General features: G+C 33.7%; 1 protein-coding gene across 1 annotated transcript in view; it reads left to right on the forward strand.

Annotated features, from left to right (window-relative positions):
* The window catches only part of ASZ1 (ankyrin repeat, SAM and basic leucine zipper domain containing 1), a 52,648-nt gene that overhangs the window by 2,591 nt on the left and 27,588 nt on the right, over positions 1–22,469 (forward strand). Inside the window, exons 3-4 of the mRNA XM_077856013.1 lie at positions 566–688; positions 2,706–2,817. Of these exons, the coding sequence (XP_077712139.1) occupies positions 566–688; positions 2,706–2,817 (235 nt within the window). The remainder of the gene's footprint in view (positions 1–565; positions 689–2,705; positions 2,818–22,469) is intronic.

Genomic DNA, 22,469 nt, shown 5'->3' on the forward strand with positions numbered 1-22,469 from the left:
CTCTTAATTTAGCATTTCCTACCAGGTGTCATTATTTTACACTTCAAAAAATATTTTTAGGTTTTTGCCTTCCAAAGTCATTCTTGGTTTTGATACCTATTTCTGTACCAGTTGAGAAACTTAATAAAAAAAAAAATGAAGGTTCCCTTTGAGTCAGCTGCTTCTAATAGTTGGAAGATGGCTCTAGTTTTGTTATTCTGCTAATATCTTCGGTTCTCTTTAAATTACTAAATATTTCAGATATACTAAATGGTATAGCAGTTTGTCTCCTGACCCTGGAGATATCACTGTACTATAGTTGGTATTTATCATTTCTATGCATGTCTGTATATTTTTATTAAATATATGTGTATCCCCAACCATATAGTGTTATTTTGAATGTTTTTGAGCTACAGTCATTTACTGTGTGGATCCTTTTACACTTAAGCCATTATTACAAAGAAATTCCTTTCTGTTGTAAAGTACATGGTATATGTTACTGTGCACAGTACCTTTTTTATGAAGGTGGCTGTGATTTTTATTTTGGTGGGGAAGGCTGTTAAAGGGTTGCTTTTTATGTTGACAGGCATTAGTGTCGATTCCACCTTTCGGTATGGATGGACTCCGCTTATGTATGCTGCTAGTGTTTCCAATGTAGAACTGGTTCGGGTCCTTTTGGACAAAGGTGCTAATGCAAGCTTTGATAAGGGTAAGATGTTTTAAACATTTAAAATATGTATTTACTTTGTATCTCTGTTTAGAAGCCTAATTATAGTCTGTTTAGGGGTGGTGATACACACTTTCCACGCTCAGTTTTTATATGTTTACTTTAAAACAAACCTTTGCACCTGAAAAAAAAAAGGTAAGATGTTGAGATAACTCAACTGATTATGTTGTTTTCTGTGATTTTCTGGATTCCCAAGCAGCTGTTAGGCAAAGTGAAAAAAAGCAAAGCAATTTAAAAAACTTTCCAATCATATTCTGTGATTAAGATACAAAATCAAGTTAAAAACCATAGATTCTTTTTTTGGAGGGGGTGAGGGGAGCCTCTCTTTCCAAATGAGTTTCCATAGAACCTTTAACTTCTCTGCTGGAGGGCTTGGGTTATTTTTCAAAGGAAAAATGCATTGAAAGAAAACAAAAGCTGATAATTTTGTCAAAAATTACTTGAAAATCGCTCTTTAGAATTTAAAACTCAACTCTGAATTATGTTACCTAAGGTTGTTTCAAAGATAGCTTATTAAATCCACATGTTTTTCTGTTACTAGATAATTTCTACTCTGTATTGCTTTGAATGCTTTTGAAAAATAAGTATATGTGCACATCCAGTTTATTATATTGAATTATTGCTTATTTTTAACATGTTTCTAATAGGTATGTAAATTATTGAATTCATTCCATAATTTAAATATAGATTTCACTTTAGAATTAATTTTCACATTTACTTTGTATCTACATTAGATATTTGTAAAACCATTTCTACTCTGTTTTCTTCTCTATTTTATGTAATTTCGCATCTTATCAATAGTTTTGTATTTAACCTGCTGCTGTGATTGGTTTTTCTTTTTATTTTGTCATTTTAAAATATCACCCAATGAAAACTGGGCTTAGGAATGAGATTTCTGAACGTGTATAAAATATTCTGCTTTAAAAAAAAATAATAGTTTTCTTAACCATAGAGAACAAATTGATGGTTACCAGAGGAGAGATGGATGGGGGATGGGTTAACAGATGATGGGGAGTGCACTTGTGATGAGCACCAAGTGTTGTATGTAAGTGTTGAATCTGATTACACTGTATGTTAACTGGAATTTAAATAAAAACTAAAAAATAAACTAAAAAAATAATAGTTTTCTTTCTTTAGTTCTTGTAATCAGAGGAATATTTACAGTTATAAAACAGTTTATATTTTTCTTAGCATGTTCACATAAATTCTTTTATGTATTCAGCAGTAACCCCATCAGGTAAAGAGGGCAGCTTCCTATCTATAAACTAGGTCTACTGAGATATTAAGTAATCGCTATAGTCACAGTTTATCAGTGGCAGAACTGGGATTAGAATTTTTATACTTATCAGGATTATATCACTGATATAAACTGTAGCTGCCATGACCTATTTGAATTCCCCAACTCTTAGCTGAAAAGTGTTTTTATTTTTTTGGTCTGTGATCTCTGTGTGCCATAGGGGTCAAGAGAAGTTTTTAGGAAACAGGGAATTCAGAGAGATCCCAGTAGAAAAGGACCAAAAAGAAACCAATGGATATGGCAGTTAGGTCATTTGCAGTAGGATGGTTTGGATAAAAGCCAGATTTCATTGAGCTGTAAAATGAATGAGAAATAAAGAAGTGAAATCAGAGAATATCGGGTGTTGACTTTCAACTACAAGTTCAGCAATGCAAATTTTAATCAACCAAAAACTGTTCGATTCCAAGCAGTATCTTTATATAGCATCCATGTTCTTACCACTCTCCTGTTTTCTTAAAAGGAAAAAAGGAATAAGGAAGGGAAATTAAGAAATGTAGCTATATTTTGGAGATTAAGGCAGTTTATTCCTAAACTCATTTTTTGGTGAAAGAAAACAGTTATCTACTGAGAGTAAGAGCTTTGGGAATAGGTTATAAAATTTTAAAGAGTACAGTAAATATTTAGAATCTTTTGAATGATAAAAGAAGTCAGAGACATTTCTTGATGTGTGGGGGCATTTCCTCACTTTTCTTTTCACTACAGATAAGCAAACTATTTTGATAACTGCGTGTTCTGCATGTGGCTCAGAGGAACAGATCTTAAAGTGTGTAGAGCTACTACTTTCAAGAAATGCTGATCCAAATGTTCCTTGTAGGTAAGAGCCTTATCTATTAAAAACTATGGATATTTTTCGTTATCAGCCTGCTAAACATTTGATAGCATCATTTTTTAAAAATCATACACAGTGTGTGTTTACTTGGCCATAAAGTTGAGGAATGGTAATAAGTCACAAGGTCATGGTTCCAGTTTTATAAGATTATCAAAAGAAAGGGCATATCATGAAAGTAGTCTTTCAACTTTTAATTTTTAGGGAAATGTTTTAAGAATTTGAAATGAGGGGGAAAGGAAGGTAATAAACTATCATTTTTCATGAATCATACACTTAAAACCATGATTAAGCTATAATAGTAAAACCTCTTAGTGTTCTTTTTGTATAACACTTACCTGCTAAATAGTTCTATGCAAATATTAAGAATTCCAAAATGATATATTGAAATATTTTCATTTTCCTAAGACTTTTCCACTTATGTTATATCATGTAGGTGATAGCATCTAGATGTGTTGAAAACATGCAGTAACTGTATCTTGGATCTGTTGAAATGTCAGTAATTTAAAAAATGAATCAGCTTAAATTTTCTGAAGTCTTTCCTCATCTCCCTCTGTCTTCTGTTTTATTTAACCTCTGTTTCATTTGATTTTCAAAATGAATAGAGTAGGAAATAGACTATCCAACAGAAATATGTCTAGCATGAATAGAATTATTACGCATAATTCATTAAAATAATAATGATCTAGTGCCTGATATATAGAAATAACTATACTTGACTTTAGAAGGGTTTTTTTTTCTCCTAATTGAGTTTAATTTCTATGACACCTAGACAGCAGGTGTCTATCTTGTCTCCCAGTGGACACGTTGTAATGTCTGGAAATATTTTTGATTGTCACGTCCAGGAGATTCCCCTGGCTTAGAGTATGCTACTGGCATAATGGATGCTGCTAAACATCCACAGTAGGTAGGATAGCCTCTCAAAACAAAGAAGTACCCATCCCAAAATATCATAGTGCTCTGGTTGAGAAACTAGTGTGAGAAAAGGCAAGGCTTATAGAGTGGTTAATCAGTATTTAACAACCAGGTTTTTTTTTTAAAGATCTGGAAAACTACCTTCAGATTTTTAACAAATCAATTCACAGGAACTTTTATTCTGTCATATATGGTATAATCCCTAGTTAGGCTTTACTTTGGATTTGACTGTACTTAGGAATTGGGAACTCCAAGACACCTAGCTGAAGTAAGCCTTGATGAGTCCTACAATTTTAATTTTTACCCTCAGAAGTGGCTTATGAAATAATTTGCCATTCTGGGTTCAACGGGAACTTCTTTTTGCTGGTACTCTTCATTTTTTTTCTACTGCTTCTGCACTGTATCATAGAGAGCAAAATCTTTACCCTTCCAATGACTTATTATCTTGTAAACACACAAAGGAGAAGTCAAGCAAGTCATTGTCATGGGTTCTAGATTATTCTACTTCCATAAGAACTAGAAAGTACCTTTTGTATATACAAGGTATATTTGAGGGGAAAAAAAATCCATTTGCACTAAAATAACAATAGCTTAGCACCTCAAGCTAAAACTATGAGGCAGCCACAGTTTCAAAACTGAAAATCCCAGAAAAGCTGATGAATCTGAAAGAACATGAAATTTGAATTGAAATGCTCTCAACTAAAATAGAGAATTTTACAGCATGGTTGAAGAAAAGAACAATTTGCATCTAATTAACAAATGTGAGAAATACCTGAAAAATTATTCATTTTTAGATGTGATTTAATTTTTTTACTTTATTTTATTTTAAGCTCATAGCATAAAGTAGTGCAATAATTGAACTCTTTTCTTGCAGAAAATGAGGATCTTGATAGAGCTGAAAAGAATAAGTCATGGGAAATACTGCTTTTCAGCTGCAGATTTTATAAGAAGGAATAGCATTAGTGGACAGATGGGGATAGTGTGGTGGCAATGAAAAAAAATCTCAGGACACAGGAGAGTGCAGTTAAGACTTGGTGGGAATTTTATGGATAATTCATTAGTGATAAAAATCAAAACCTATTAAAATATTAGGAATTTAGTTTCAATCCTTATTCCCTCCCTTTTTTCCTTTTCGTTTTTGAAAAATTTTTTATGGTAGAAAAATGTAGTAAAGTATACATAACATAAAACTTGTCATTTTAACCATTTTCAGTGTATAATTTAGTATGTTTTTCTAATGTAAAGTTCTGCCCCAAGCATCTGAAGTTTCAGTCTTTTTGAGCATTGCTCACTTTACTAGCCTGAGATCCCAGGTAAGCTAGAGACCAGCAGCTTACATCTGTTCCTCAGTTACCTGTGGACTATCTGCTGCTTTGTTTTACCTACTGAATTGTTTTTTGAGAAATCACATTTGGTGTTTGTTGCTGTTTGTTTTGATAAAGCAAGCTGTTTGCATATGTGTGTTGAAGACCAATATCACTAAATGCTCTATATTATTTTTAATTTTTCTTCTACTTTAGCCATTTTAGTTCATTATTATGGTGAACATATATTAATATTCAAATGTATTAGATAAAGATTACTTGAAAGAGCAACTCTCATCTGCTTTGAAATTTTATGTTGCTTTCAAATAATGTATGTAAGTAGACTTTAAAATCTGCAAATACCATTTGATTCCTAGGTGTCTCTGAGAAATTTTCTTAGCTTCTTCCAACATTTCTGACATTTCTTATGCTTCATCTTGAAATTGGTTAATGAAAAAAAAATCCATCACTTTAACATGGAATCATTAAGGTGTCTTTATGTCCCACACCAAGCCCCAGTATGACCAGCATTTTTTAAAGTTTAGATTAATACCTCAGTTCTGGAAAAGTCTCATTCATTTTCAAATATTATCTCTACCCTGTTCTTTCCTCTTTCCTCTCTAATTGTATATCTGTTAGACCTCAGTTCTCTCTTTTTTCCCTCTTGTCTTTGTTTCACTGAGTCACATTCTGAATAAGAATTTTCAGTTCACCTTCTCCATCACTGAATCTCACTTCTAATTTATTGCTTCTAATTTATTGTTAAGCTCAACAGTTCAGATAATAATTTCAGTTACTTTCTTTCTAGAAATTCTGTTTGATTTTTTTTTTAACTGTCAGTGTCACTTTTTTTTTTTAAGATTTATTTATTTATTTGAGAGAGCAAACACTGTGTGGGCATGCAGGGGGAGGGGCAGAGAGAATCCCAAGCACACTCCACACTGGGTGTGGTGCTGGACATGGGGCTTGATCCCAGGACTCTGACATCTGTACCTGAACCAAAACCAAGAATAGAACAGTCAACTGACTGTGCCACCCAGGCACCCTGACAGTGTCACTTTTTTTACAGCTCTTTGTTCCCTGAAAACACTTTCAAGCTCTAAATTAGAACTTCTTTAATATGACAAATGTATGCAATTGACCCTTGAACAAATGCAGGGATTGGGAACACCAACCCCCTGTAAGGTGAAAATCTGCATGTAACTTTTGATTCCCCCAAAACTTTACTGCTAGCCTTCTGTTGAGCAGAAACCTTACCAATAACATGAACAGTCAACTAACTTGTGTGTTATATGTATTATATACTGTATTCTTACAATGATGTAAGCTAGAGAAAAGTTGAGAAAATCATAAGAGAAAATATATTTATAATACTGTACTGTATTTTTTTAAAAAATTTTGTTGACTTATATATTGAGAGAGAGAGAGTGAGGGGGGAACACAGAGAGAGGGAGAGAAAGAATCTCCAGCAGACTTCACACTGAGTGTTGAGCCCTATGTCCAGAGCTCAGTCCCACAACCTGACATCATGATGACCTGAGCCGAAATCAAGAGTTGGATGTTTAACCAACTGAGCCACCCAGACACCCCTGTATTTATTGAAAAAAAAATCTGTGCCTAAGTGGACCCATGCAATTCAAGTCCATGTTGTTGAAGGGTCAACTGTAGTCTACATGAAATAATTACAATATTTGAAGTCTTGGTATCCACCAAGACCCTTGATCCTTTCTGTTAGCAGTAGCTTTTCATGCTTCTGATTCATGACTAGGTGCTAGTCATTATATTCTAAAACTTGTAGGAACAATATGAGGCCACCAGGTAGGAATTTATGTGTTTCAAAAGGTGCCCTGGGCACCATCAGTCCAGGACTCATGTAACCTAACTAAAGTTCAGGGTTTGAAGTCCCCTGGATCATTTGGTGATGTATACTAAGGATACTAGTTTATTTCTGGCTCATCCTTACCTTGAAGGTGTAGCCCTTAGAGCCTCAGCTTAATGTGTGTCGGGTGTGGTTTAGTAAACTTTCTACTTCGTGTAGGCCCAGAACTTTGATTTTCTTCCTCTTCATGTTCACTACCTCCAACGCCACAGCTCATTTTCCGATTGGGTTCTTCTGGACTGGCAAATGCCCTGCAGACAAAAGCAACCACAAATGCTAAATTGATTTACCTCTGGGTTTTTGCCATCTAGATTTTGGCTTAGTAGTTCTTCAATATATTATTAGTCCTTCAGTTTTTAAGAAATTAAAATTTCATTTAGCTGTTTTGATGCCTTCACAGTTCTGGTACACATTAGCTTGGCATTAATTGGAAGTAGAAATCTGCATCTTCTAAATGTTTTGTTTTTTTACTTACAGGTTTTCTGTTAGCTCTTTAATTCCTTGTATTCCATGCAGACGCTTATCATGTTTAAAATAGAACTAATTTAATATTTAATGATCAACTTTCTATATTACTACGTATAGACCTATCTTGATTTTTTAAAATTACTTTTTCTTAATTTTTAAAATTCTTTAATTCCTTGTATTCCATGCAGACGCTTATCATGTTTAAAATAGAACTAATTTAATATTTAATGATCAACTTTCTATATTACTACGTATAGACCTATCTTGATTTTTTAAAATTACTTTTTCTTAATTTTTAAAATTCTATTTTTCCTCCTATGAGACAAATGGTCAAAAAAATGACAACTTGAAAGCCATTTCAAAGTTAATAACAAATCACATCTTATGTTTCTTTTGGACCTTGCTACTGACAAGTCTTAGCACAGTGTACTGTGTCTAGCAAAATATGGAAATTTAATACTGATTTGGGTTTTGTTTTTGGCTTTTTTTTTTTTTTTTTTTTGGCTTTAGAATTTGTTTTGGGTGTTAGTTCTTTAGCTTGTTTTTAAATGAAACTGTACCAGGCAGTGTGTTGATTGCTCTTAAATATATTCTCTAATATAATCCTTACAACTCTTTGGTAGATAATAGTTTTTACAGAACAGAAAAGTGGCTCCCAAGTATGTATGTTTGTATGTATGTATTTATTTTTTTATTTTTATTTTTTAAAGATTTTATTTGCTCATGAGAGACACACAGAGAGAGGCAGAGACACAGGCAGAGGGAGAAGCAGGCTCTCTACAAGGAGCCTGATGTGGGACTCGATCCCCAGACTCCGGGATCATGCCCTGAGCAGAAGGCAGATGCTCAACTGCTAAGCCACCCAGGCGTCCCCCAAGTATTTAAAACTTTGACTGTAGCACAGGTTTGATAAAGGAATTTACAACAGTTAATCCAAACAGAACCCACCATTGGAATGTATTTATGTTTCCCATCTTGTCTATCTATATTTAGAATTTTTCAACATGACCAGTTTAAACAACATGGTCTTTTCTAATTGTTGCAAAACATGTCTGTGTTAACTGCCTTATATCTTGGGATTTCTTTTTTCCTAAATTATTGTAGATAGTTGAATGTTTTGATTTTAAAAGTCTATAGATGTCAAAAGAGAGTATGTGAACACAAAAATATTATCACTTTAGTGTAGCTTAGTCATATTTAGCCCTGAAAAAAAAGGTGGCCTGCTGTCTAATTACTTGCAGCTTGGCAGTTGTGCCATGGTATAGACTTACCGTTCCTTACTTTTCTTTTTATATTGATAATGTAGTAACCAATGACATTATAAATTATTAAAGTCTAAAAGGTCTGTAATAGATGATTGGATATATAATAAAATTTGAAAACTTCTTCAATCTAGCCTTAAATTTGGAGTTGAGATTTTTATTGTTAGAGTAATAATAAGTTTCCAGAAAGTATATATAATTATAATTTCTGTTTTCGGGAATGGTATGGGTTCATCAAATTTTCTGAAACCATTTTTTGAAACATTTCTTATATTAAAAAATATATATATTTTTTTACATTTAGAAGGCAATTTTCCTGGCAGAGAAATTTATTGTATTCGGATTGCTCAGACATGAGATAAAGGTTTTATAAAATGATGTGGCATTTTAGTTTCAATAGATGTTTTTATTACTGTTGATAAGATAGCACATAGTAACTGATATCTAAGGTTTTGACGTAATCATTGTGTGACTGTTAACTTGTTGAATGTTATTGCCTGTTTTAATAGACAGAAAATACTCTGGGAAAAATGTTACTTACTTTCCCTGAGTATAAATTTAGTTGTAAATGTCACTGGAGCATTTGGTAAATTGAGGTGTAATTTTGGATTACAAGATTAACTTGTTTTCTAGTTGTAAGTAAATATGTGACATATCTTTGCTCTGAAAACAGACTGAAGTCACAATATTTTCAGAAATAATTTTAAAAACAGCTTATTTAGAAAACTAGAAATTGTTATTTTGTTGGGGGCTTTTTCCTATATATCTTTATAAATTGCCTATCGATATTCTTTGCCCATCTTTTTATTTACCTGTTCTTTCTTTATCTGAATACAGGAGCTGAAATTACCGTTGTTAGCAGTTTTACATGTATGTGAACATTGACAAATACCTTAGTGTTACCTTGCATACATAGGGCATGGCATTAATATTACTATTCATAAACCTGGAAATCTCTTTGGTCCTTTTGAAAGCATGAAATGGAGAGGGTAGAGGTGAAAAAAGCTACTTGATGAAAGCCCTTGACACTGATCTCTGAAAACACATGTACAGAAACCAAGACTTTAAAACAAATATATAAAAATAACTTCCAAATTCTGACTTGACTTTGTTTTATTGGGGTCTAAGACCAGTGGTAAGTTGTGTGTTAGTTACTACAGCTTCCACTTCGAAGAGACCTGTGCCATTTCTTTTATTTAATTGTGGTCACATGGTCATATCTAGCTTCAGAGGAGGGAGGAAGTATAATCTACTGTGGCACAGGAGAATCAGCAACATTGGGTGGACAGTCTGATGATTTACCATGTCACCTGAAATGTAAATGTATTTTCTTCAGGGCCACAATTGTATTTCCTTTTAACTGTATGCTTAAAGCAATTATTAATTTTGAATTTTGAGCATAAATTTGTAGCAAGAAAAATTGATACTTAGCTCAGACTTTTCATGCACTTTTATATATAATTTGTCCCTAATTTGTTCTTTATATTGTCTCTTAAATTCATTGCAGTTTTTTTTTTCTTTTTTTTAATTTTTTTTATTTATTTATGATAGTCACAGAGAGAGAGAGAGAGGCAGAGACACAGGCAGAGGGAGAAGCAGGCTCCATGCACCGGGAGCCTGATGTGGGATTCGATCCCGGGTCTCCAGGATCGCGCCCTGAGCCAAAGGCAGGCACCAAACCGCTGCGCCACCCAGGGATCCCTTCATTGCAGTTTTGATCTCTAATCCTACCTTAAGGGCTACTTTAATTGCCTCCTAATTGATATTTTTGACTACACTAAGTCTGTTCTTTATTCAGTCTTGTGTGCTGTTACTGTAGAACACACTTCCTTTTTGTCTATTAGATAAAGGCCAAACCCTCTGTAATTTGATCCCACCTTAATTACTTTTCACTACTCCTGAAAGTCTAACTTCTTTTTCATTTCATTTCAGCAGTGTTCCTCAGATACATAATCATTCCTGCCTCTATGTTTTTTGCTTTTGTTACTCTTCAATGTGGAATATCATCATCTTACCTCACTGCATTCAAATTGTGTCTTCAAGTGCCAGGTTAATAGTGTATGATGCTTTCTTTTGTTATTAAGCCCACAAGGGTACTTCTGTTCATAAGCTATGATTTTGGATGGGTGACTATCTTGTTCGCATTTTATACATCTCATATGTTGTCCTTTCATGTTCTCTTGATTTCCCTGTGAACCCTAACTACCCTAGGGCTACATATTTTTTTATTCCTTCACAGTTCTTTCATTTGGTATTAAGTTCTTACTGACTTTGATAGAATGATCATTTGTATTATTTGCAAAACTTAACTGAAACATTATTTGTGAAGTAATAATATGTCAATCCACTTATGCCATAGAAGACATGAAACATGACTTAGAGGCTGAAGGTCTAAGTCCGGATACTGTCTCACCAATTTGTCCAAGCTAATATAGTCATCAAGTATTTTTGAAATATTTAAGGCTAATTTTATTCAGTGATTTATAGATGTGATACCTAACTAGCTAGCAGGGTAGCTGTGAGAATTAAAACAAGATAATGAATATGAAAGTGTTTAACATGCTGCCATTTCGTAGTAAATGCTTACCAAATGTCACATTTACTTAAATTGATAATATTTCCTGTGCTTTATTATAAGAGCACAATTTCTGAAATGCGTATTTTTGACTGATCTATAAAGTTAAACTAATAAGTATATATACAATTTTTACTTAAACATTTTTATCACTTTAATAAAATGTACATAAATGTATAAGGATATTCTTTTAACTGAACTTTAAAAATTAGTTAAATATTTCAGTATGGCAAATATCTGGATTATTATTTTGGTGGATTCGGAGTAAATGAGAGTTGGGGACATGGAAAGAATGGATGTGAATCACCCTTTCTAGTAGCTTAGCAAAGAAAGCAATGATACAGGATGTTGGCTAAATGGAAAGTTAGATACACTCTGACTTCAGCGATTAGTCTTTAAACTGTTCTAACTGCTGAAGGAATGATTTTCTTTTTAAGTGAAGCTGTAGTTTGTCTAACACTCCTCAAAAGGATTACCCAATTTTTGAGTATAATTGTTCCAAATTTTTTGTAATTAGAAATTATAATCCCATCTTCTTAAGTCTCTTTCTGAGTTTTGATTAAGCTTAGGTCACCATATGCATTTTCACACACAAAAAAAAAAACTAATTTGAAATAAAAACCAATCATATTTCATGTATTCTGATACTTTTTTTCACATATCTCTGAAATTGGTGTGCCTCTTAAAATTGATGGTGTCATATATCAAATGAAATATGGTTTGTTACTTATTTCATAGTTGTCTTGGTTTATATGTTTTGTATTCAGGGTTGTCCGCCAATATTAGAAGTCCTGGAAGAAGTGAACAGTGTAAAAATAGCATTTTAAGCTTTCTCTCATGATTTCATAGCTTTCAAAAATGAAAGGGTTTTTTTTGTTACTTAAATACACTATTTTAGTGATTCCCACCAGAATAGGTTACTTCCTACATATTAATGGTCTGTGCTGAAGAAAAAGGATGAATTGATATAATGAAGCATAAGACTAAAAGAATTGATTTATTTCTCCATTATGCTTATCTTGTACACATACAGATGGTATTTTAGTCAATAAGAAGCATACTGCTACAATTATATTTCCTTTTGAAAATTTTTCTCACTTTCCAGTGTTATGGCAACTTCATGAATACCTATATACAAGTGGATCTATTTTTGTTGGGAAAGTTTAATATCTCCTGTTAGTATGTCTTTGTAGAACTGTACACTAATTAGGACCTTTACTTGGTCAAGAATTTACTGGATCTAGTCAAGATACTGATTTTTAATATTCATTGGCCCTTATTAAAGCCATTACGACTTACTAAAAATTAAGAAAAACATAAAACTTCTACATAACAAAGCTGTGATTCATATAGTCTTTGGAAAGCCATGTTTTGCCTCATGATTCTAATTTTGCTTTAAACATGTTTAAAATAATAAGCTATGATTAAAGGCTGCTGTGCATCCTCCCCAATCATATTCATTTCACTTCTTTCTTCCCCAGAGGTAACAAGTCTTATAATTTCTATGTATTTTTGTCCTGCCCAAGTTGGATTGATTGATTATCATCCACATGTACTTAGATATAGTAATCCATCCATATATCTATAAAACTCACATCATTTGGTCTATTTTTTATTCTACTTTTTCATTGAAATCTGATTTACAAAGTGAAATGTACAGATCTTAAGTGTACAATTTGGAGAATGACAAATAAATATACCCACACAGCTCACATCCCTTTCAAAATACAGAACATTTTTCCATTATTCTGGGGTGTTCCTTAGGTCCCTTCCAAGACAATCCTCTGAACCGTAGAGGCAACCACTGTTATTTTTTTTCTTCCCTGATTAGTGTTCTGTTTAGTGCATCATACAGTATATACTCTTAGTATCTGAATTCTTCACTCAGCATAAGATTTTTGAGGTATATCTATGTTTTATATATCAGTAGTTTACTTTTTATTGCTGATAAATAGTCCAGTGTTTGAATATATCACAGGTTTTTTTTAATCTCTTAGTTTTATTTTTGTTAATGATCTGTCTTAATTTCACTGTGGTCAGAGAACACAATTTTGTGTGATTTCATATCTTTACAGTTTGTTGATATTTTCTTTATGGCCCAGAGTGTGGTCAGTTTTTGATGTTCATGTTCACTTCTAATAATTTGGCAATATGTGGGTATAATGGTGCATGTATATTAATTAGGCAACATTTATTTGTTCTGTTACTCAAACCTACTCAATGACTACAGGTTTTTTGCTCACTTGTTCTGTCAGTTACTATGATTTCTATCTTGATCAGCTTTTGCTTATGTTTTAAGGTCACCGTATTCCTGATACATTAACCTTTTATGAAGTATATTCCTCTGCATGTTTAGTAATGCTCCTTTATTATAATATACTTTAGGTAAGATTATTAGTAGAGTGGTTTCAGCTTTCTTTTAGTGTTTGTATAGTATCTTTTTCCGTCATTTTACTTTCAGCCTTTGTGTGTGCTTTTATTTACAGTTAGCAACAGACAATTCTTTTTTTTAAATCCAGATTGAGGGATCCCTGGGTGGCGCAGCGGTTTGGCGCCTGCCTTTGGCCCAGGGCGCGGTCCTGGATATCCGGGATCGAATCCCACGTCAGGCTCTGAGCCTGCTTCTCCTTCTGCCTGTGTCTCTGCCTCTCTCTCTCTCTCTCTGTGACTATCATAAATAAATAAATCTTTTAATGTTTTAAAATAAATAAAAATCCAGATTGATTAACAATAGTTTCCTTTTAATAGGAATATTTAGTTCACTGGCATTTAGGGTACTTACTGATGTATGTTTCATTTCGTTGGTGTTCTTTTTCCTCAAGATTGCTTTTAGATTTTTATCTTTTCTTATTCAGTTTCCTATCTTGCTAGTTATTCATTCTTCTGTTGTTCTTTGAGTGGCTACTCCACAGACATTGTTAGCATGTACTTTTTACTTATGAGTCCATTATATACGAATACTTTTACCAATTCCTGGACAATGTCAGGAATCAGAATATTTTAACTCCATTTGCTCATCCCACTCCTACCTTTGTGGTGGTGGTGTCATATATTTTAAATCTCTATGTGTTTTAAGCCTCACAGCATATAATTATCATCATTTTATTATTGCCGTCAATTATGTTGTTATGAATTCTTATTTAGATCTAACGTATTATCTCTGGTATTCTAGATAGATAGATAGATTAGATAGATAGATAGATAGATAGATAGATAGATAGATAGATAGATAGATTTTACTTATCTATTCATAAGAGACACAGAGAGAGGCAGAGACATAGACAGAGGGAGAAGCAGGCTCCCTGTAGGGAGCCCGATGCAGGACTCGATCCCAAACCCCAGAATCACGCCCTGATGCCCAACCGCTGAGCCATCCCAGGTCAGGTGTCCCTCTCTCTGGTATTCTTTTTTTTTTTTTTTTACTCTCTCTGGTATTCTTAATTCCGTCCTATAGTTTCATGTTTCAATCAGGGATCATTTGTCTTCTGAAACCTTTCTTCACTGTATTTGCTGGTGACAAAGTCTGTTTTTGTTTGGAAACCTTTTTATTTTACTTTAATTTTGAAAGTCATTTTAATTGAGCACAGGCTTCTAGGTTAGATGTTATTTACTTTTGGTATTTTAAAGCTACATTTTGCTGTCTCCTGCTTCCTTCTATAGAAAAGCTGTTAGTCTTCTTGTTGAAGATACTGTATTTTATCCTTTGGTGGGTTTTATGATTTTCTGAGGTCTTTTTGTATTTTTTAAAGGATTTTATTTATTTGTTCATTCATGAGAGACAGAGAGAGAGGCAGAGACACAGGCAGAGGGAGAAGCAGGCTCCATGCAGGGAGCCTGACGTGGGACTCTATCCCGGGACTCCAAGATCACGCCCCGAGCCAATGTCAGGTGCTCAACCGCTAAGAACCGCTAAGCCACCCAGAGATCCCTGTTTGTTTTTTATTTTGAGCAACGTTGCTGTAATATTCCTAAGTATATCTTTCTTTGAATTTGTCCAGCTTGGGGTTTATAGAACTTTTCGATTCTGTTGTTTGATATATTTTGTGAGTCTGGGAAGTTTTTCAGCCAATATATCTTCAGATAATTGCTTTTGCCTCATTCATTCATGTTCTCTCTCTCCCCTCCCCGCCCCGCACCTGAGATTTAGACCTTTATATCCATATCACATATGTCTCTTAACCATCTTTTTTTATTTTCCATTGTTTTTCCTCTCCATATTTCACTCTGGGTATTTTCTCCTGGCCTCCTCCTAACCTTCAGGTTACTAAACTGCTGCTGCAGTTAATGTGCTATTAAAATAATCTATTAACTTAATTTCAGTAATCCTATTTTTCAGTTTTAGAATTTCTGCTTAACTCTTTTTTATTCCCTAAAATTCAGGTTTGTAATTAAATTTTTTCTTTGTCTTCTATTTTCTGAAGCGTATTAGTCACTTATTTTAAAGTATGTTTCTAGTAACATCTATAAGTCTTTTTTAAATTGTCTCTTTCTCTTATGGTCACTTGGTTTGTCTTCTAGAATGCCTAGTAATTTTTGATTGAATGTTAGATAGTATGTATAAACATTTATATAGGTCTGTTTGCTTCCAGTAAATATTTTCTTCGGACTGGAAGTTAAACCTTGATCTAATCAGTGATTATGATGGCTCAAGGTTGGGTTTCAGGATTCATCTGTATTTCCCTTATAGCCCTTCAGCGATCTCAACTCAAAGTTGGGATTTTACCTAAGCCACTTACCTTTTAAGGATCATGAATGATAAATTTTGTCTCCTCAGTTTTATGGGAATGCTAAAAGCTCTTCTTTTCAGTCTCTTAGCAGCTGTTTTATGGTCTTCCTTTTACCTCTCCATACATATTTTATGTATCTTAGGAATCTGTATATGCCCTGAAAATAAAAGACCAGATCACTTCTCTGCATGGTCCCTTTTACTTTCTGCTCCTCACTTTTTTCTGGACTCTTAATCCTTAAAGTGTTTGGTTGGTTCCCTTGAACTCCAATTTTTGTCTTTATCCTCCACAAGAAGGTCTAGAGGTACAACTTTCTGCTTATGCTACCCAGGAATTGGTAAATGCCTCAAGAGAAAAAGTGATAGGGCATTTAGTACTCAGTTCAACAAATGCCTTTCTCCCCAAGATACTGGCTTCTCATATTCTGGCAGCATTAGTTTTCTACAAGGCCTTCAAAAATATTTTGTATTGTGTTAGCTTTTACAGCCTTTGTTAGTGGGAAGGTTAATATAATAAAACTATTCTGATAGCTGGAAATGGATGTCCAATTCATAGAATTGTATCATTGTCAGAGTCTTCTTTTTCATAATTATTTCATTAATCTCACCAGCTAAAATTTGATTGTTTTTTAAAGCAGAGTAAAAACAGTAGATAATACTGAACTATATGATAAAAGTGTGACATGCAGACTCACCAGCCATTTTGCCCTTGGTCAGAGAAGTAATAAATTTATCATTATGAGGGTACATTTTTTTCCTCAGTCAGATTGAAAGTTTTGTTTCTACTTTTCCTTGTATGCCCTCTAGTGGAAGTTTTATTGAAATGAAATAATTAAAAGATAAAAGGCTTTGTACCATCCAGAAAAATAATTGTAATTATGGGGGATATAATAAAGGTAAATTTAATTTTTTGAGGAACTTTGGTAGATGAAGGAAAAAATAATCTAGTATATTCAACTGGGTTTAGTTAAACAGTATATGCTAAGCACTAGGAGATATAAGGTAACAGATTCGTTTCCTGCCTCAAGAATTTGACAAAATAGTAGAAGACATTATAAGACTATAGACATTTACAAGGTATTAGGGCCAGAGGTAGTAGAGGGTCTCTCTAGAAATAGAAATTAGGGGAGAATTTAACAGAGATGAAGGAAGATGTCAAGTGAAACATTCCTATAGTTTTATCTTTAGAATTGAGACTTGAAAAATAAGTAGTAATTAGTAAAATGAAGATGATAGAAGAGAATATTCAATATAGAGGGAGGTGCCTCTGCAGACAGAGGAGAGTAAGTGAGCATATTTTATTCAGGCAATGGTAAGTTATATAACCAGATCATATAGTATTAGAGTAGAAAATGAGTCATTTGTCCGTGGCTAGATAATAATCTGTATAATTCATGCTAGAAAATATGAATTTTATCTGAAAGCTATGAAACAATTTTAGGAACAAGGACTGTGTTAGTATTTTATGAAAGTTATTTTGATATTAGGTTGAGGATTGGTTGGAGTTAGGAAATCCAGTTAAAAGGCAGTTGCTTTTGCCAGAGCCATGGAGTATGTCCAGGATTGAAAATAGCAAGTAATTTTGCCTGAATTTGAAGAACATTAGTTCCATTGTACCTCAGGATAGTTACCAAAATGTATTTTTATTTAAAATTCTGATCATGGGGATCCCTGGGTGGCTCAGCGGTTTAGCGCCTGCATTTGGCCCAGGGCACGATCTAGAGTCCCGGGGTTGAGTCCCCGCGTCGGGCTCCCGGCATGGAGCCTGCTTCTCCCTCTGCCTGTGTCTCTGCCCCCCACCCCTCCCTCCCTCCCTCTCTCTCTCTCTCTCTCTCTCATAAATAAATCTTTACAAATAAAATAATAAAATAAAATTCTGATCATAGGGCAGCCCAGCTGGCTTAGTAGTTTAGTGCCACCTTTGGCCTAGGGCCTGATCCTGGAGACCTGGGATCAAGTCCCAAGTCAGGCTCCCTGCATGGAGCCTGCTACTCCCTCTGCCTGTGTCTCTGCCTCTCTCTGTGTGTCTCTCATGAATAAATAAATAAAATCTTTAAAAAAATAAAATTCTGATCACAGAAGGTTCCTGTTTTATTTTTTAATAGGTAATTTAGAAAGTGAAAAGTCTTTTTTTTCCTAATCCATAACAGGTTGTTATATATGCTATATATGTTATATATTCATGTTATATATGAATTTCTTCCATGTGTTAGCATTTTTCTTGTTTTCCTTTGTTTTTAAATGGGGTTAAATGCTATATACTGTATTGCAATTGCTTTTTTAACTGATCCGTGTTTTTCAGACACTACACTGCCAGTATGTATTATTATAGTTCTCTTTATAATGGATGCATAGTATTCCACTGTAATGGATGTGTTATCATTGCTTAACCTAATATTTTATTGAAAAACAGCTAGACTGTTTTCAGTTTTTTAGTATTACAAAAATGCTATGGTGAACATCTTTGGAAACATGAGTAGGTTTTCCATGGAACATATTCCTAAAGTAGAGTTGCTGACTCAGATATGTTTATTTAGAATTGAGATAGGTACTGCTAAACTGTCTTCTGAAAAATTTTGTTTTACCTGTTACTACCTCCCTCACTATTTGAGAAGACCTATGCTGTGATATCACTGGCTTTTTTTGATGTTCTAAATTCTCCAATCTGACGTGTAAACAGTGATACTTCATTTTAGTTTGCATGGTTTTTAATACTTAATTGATTAGCCTTCCACATTTTTGTTAGGTGTTTATATTTCTTTGTCTATTAATTGCCTGTGACCTTTGCCATTATTTTTACTTGGTGGCCCACATGTTTCTTAATGATTTATAAGACCTTTTTGTATATTGGACCTTTTAGCTTTTTATTGTTCTATGTGTTGAAGATGCTATTTCTAGTATGTTTTCCTTTGTGCTATTTTTTGTTATTTTTAATTTTTATGTTGTGATTTCTGTTTTAAGAAAAATTGTCAGAAAACTAATATCCAAAAAAAAAGTCCTAGGCTCAGAGAGTTGAACAGGTTACTACTTTTAAATTTCTAGGAAATAAATTACACTAATACAATTTAAATAGTTCAGAGTATATCAAAAAATGAGAAACCTTTCAGTTCTTCTTTATAAAGCAAACATAACTGATTCTGAAACCCAGTTAAAAGAAATTATCTAACAAACTTTATAAATCAATCTCAATTAGAAATATAAATTTAAAAAATCCCAGATCCTTAATGAAGTATCAGGGAAATGAATGTTATCAGCAAATTAAATAATATGTGGAGATTATATGGTATTCATGTCAACTACAAAAAACATGGTCAATATTAGGGAAGTGTATTTTATTTATTTATTTATTTATTTATTTATTTATTTATTTATTTATTTTAGGGAAGTGCATTTTATAAACAGATCAAGGAATTTTTTTAAAGGGGGTTTGCCATTATAATAGATGCCAAAATGGTGTTTTTGTAAAAGTTCAAATCAAATTCCAATTTTTATAGCCTTAGTATAATTTGATTAGATGAATAGTTCCTTAATTTCATAAACATATAACTGAAACCAAAACAAATCATGTATGCTTAACAGAGCAACAATAGAGGCATTTGCATTGATGCCAAGAAGATGGCAAAAGTGCTTATTATAAGCTCTCTTTTTGTCTTAACATTGTTTTAGGAAGGTAATTCAGTTATGCAAAAGGAGAAAACAAGAGATACAAATAATAATAAAAGTAGCTAATAATGACAGATCATTTATTTCATGCTTAGTACTATTTTGGTTATTGAAGATTATTATGTCATTACCACAGATTATGGTAGTATCACAAATAGGTGCCACAAATGTAGAAACTATTATCATGCCTCTACAAAGTTGTAGACATGCCTAAACTGAGGCAGCAAGAGTTTAAGAAACTTCCTGAGGTTAGACAACCAATAAATGCTGAACATTAGATTTGAACTTAGGCAGAATGACTACATTTATACTTATAAGTATACAACTTCGGCTCTAAACCAAGAGTTTGCAAACCTTTAAAATTGACTGGAGCAGGGCCATGCTCATTCACTTATGTATTGTCTGTGTCTGTTTTCATGCTACAACCGTGGATTTGAGTAGTTGTGACACAGATTTGTATGCCCTATAAACCTAAAATATTTACTCTTTGCTTGTGACAGAAAAATTTTGGCAAATCACGTTTTAAACCATTGAACTATACTACCTTTGATTAGGCCTTTTTTTTTTTTTTTCAATTCTTTTTTTTTTTTAGTAGAAACTTTTATTTTTTTTTAACTTTTATTTATTTATGATAGGCACACAGTGAGAGAGAGAGAGGCAAAGACACAGGCAGAAGGAGAAGCAGGCTCAGAGCCTGACGTGGGATTCGATCCCGGATATCCAGGACCGCGCCCTGGGCCAAAGGCAGGCGCCAAACCGCTGCGCCACCCAGGGATCCCTGATTAGGCCTTTTTTATTAGGAAAGAGGGGATAAAGTTCTAGTATTTTAGATTATATGAATATATGCTTGGTAAACCCCAAGATTATCAATCCAGAAACTGTTAGAAATAATGATCAGGGGGTCCCTGGGTGGCTCAGCAGTTTAGCGCCTGCCTTTGGCCCAGGACATGATGCTGGAGTCCTGGGATCGAGTCCCGCGTCGGGCTCCCAACATGGAGCCTGCTTCTCCCTCTGCCTGTCTCTGCCTCTCTCTCTCTCTCTCTCTCTGTGTGTGTGTGTGTCTCTCATGAATAAATAAATAAGATCTTTAAAAAAGAAATAGTAATCATAAAATGATGTATTTTTTTAAATACTAATAGGCAAATAAAATTGATTTCCAACTTACAAATAACAACCAGCTTGGGAATACAATGAGATAATAGATACCAGTGTCAAAAGCAAAGAACATAAATGTCTAAAAGTGAATGTACAAGAAATATGAAAGACCCAAATGAATAAAAGTTTAAAACTCTGCTGAGTGATACAAAAGGATATTGAATTAAATAGATGTGTCATGTTCTTGGCTGGGATGACTCAGCATTTAAAAACATTCATTTATTATCTGAATTAGTCTGTAAAATTAAACATCTCATTCAGATTGCCAAGGGGCTTGTTTTAACTTGATGAAACGATTCTACAAATTCTGAAAGAAAAACATGGCCAAAGAAAAGACCAGGAATTTTCTGAAAAATAGATTTATGACTTCAAGATGTTAAAGTAAACAAATGCTAAAGTCTTGCCTCTCCACAACAAATTTTAGATATCCATGAAGTTTTAGCAAAGTTCTTTTTGACACAGGAAAGGGAATTACCTCTGGAATGGGAAAGGAGTAACTTTTTTTTTTTTTTATGATTCTATTTATTAATGAGAGACAGAGGGGGAGAGAGGCAGAGACACAGGCAGAGGGAGAAGCAGGCCCCATGCAGGGAGCCCAACGCAGGACTCGATCCTGGGTCTCCAGGATCAGGTCCTGGCTGAAGGCAGCACTAAACTGCTAGCCACCCGGGCTGCCCAAAGGAGTAACTTTTTAAATAAAGAAACAGATGGGAACCCTCTCTGGCAATCCCTAAGAACTTTAGCACTGATAGGCAAGGCCAAGGTTGTTGGCTTGAGTCTTCATGCTTGAGAGGCGTTTTCAGGCCAGAAGATGGTGCACAATCACAAATCATCAAAATCTGGAGAATGTAAACATCATAAAACAGGGACAACAAATTCAACAAAAGAGTAACTTAGACTAGAGAAAGTGGAAAAAAATAGAAGAATTTAAAAAAGACTTTATTCTTTTGAGCAATAAAAGAAGGATTTGCCTCCACTAAAAAATTATCAAATACAATGAATTATAAAAAAGAAAACTTGTTGAATATTAAACTAAGTATATGTGAATAACAGCAGATGGGATTCAGCTGAATTGCTGATTAATGAACTGGAAGATGGATTTAAGGAAATGTCGTAGAATATGACACCATGGGTTATAAAGGAAAAAAGAAATGAGACATAGAGAACCTTGACGAAGCTCTAACATCTATCTAATAAGACTTCCAGAGGGAGAAAATTAAAGAGACTATATTTGAAGTGCTAGTAGCCAGAATAGAATGTTCTCAAACTGAAAACACAAAACCTTGGGATTGAAAGATCTTTGAAAGCAAGATTTATACATCTACACAAATAAATATTTATAACATTTTTAATTAAAAACTAAAATATATGGACACATCACAATGAACTTAAGAATATCAAGAATAGAGGCAAAAATCCTAAAATTTACCTGTAGAAAAGGCAATGATCATTCAGTATTAGGTTTCTTAATAACAACTATACGCAGAAGAAGATAAATGATCTGAGGAATAAACTTTGAACCTGTAATTCTTTTTTTTTAAGATATTTATTTATTTATTTATTTATTTATTTATTTATTTATTTATGAGAGACAGAGAGGGAGGGGGGCAGAGGGAGACACAGAGACACAGGCAGAAGTAGAAGCAGGCTCCATGCGGGGAGTCCAACATGGGACTCGATCCCGGGACTCTAG

Source organism: Canis aureus, chromosome 18, assembly GCF_053574225.1.
Source record: "Canis aureus isolate CA01 chromosome 18, VMU_Caureus_v.1.0, whole genome shotgun sequence".
NCBI lineage: Eukaryota > Metazoa > Chordata > Mammalia > Carnivora > Canidae > Canis > Canis aureus.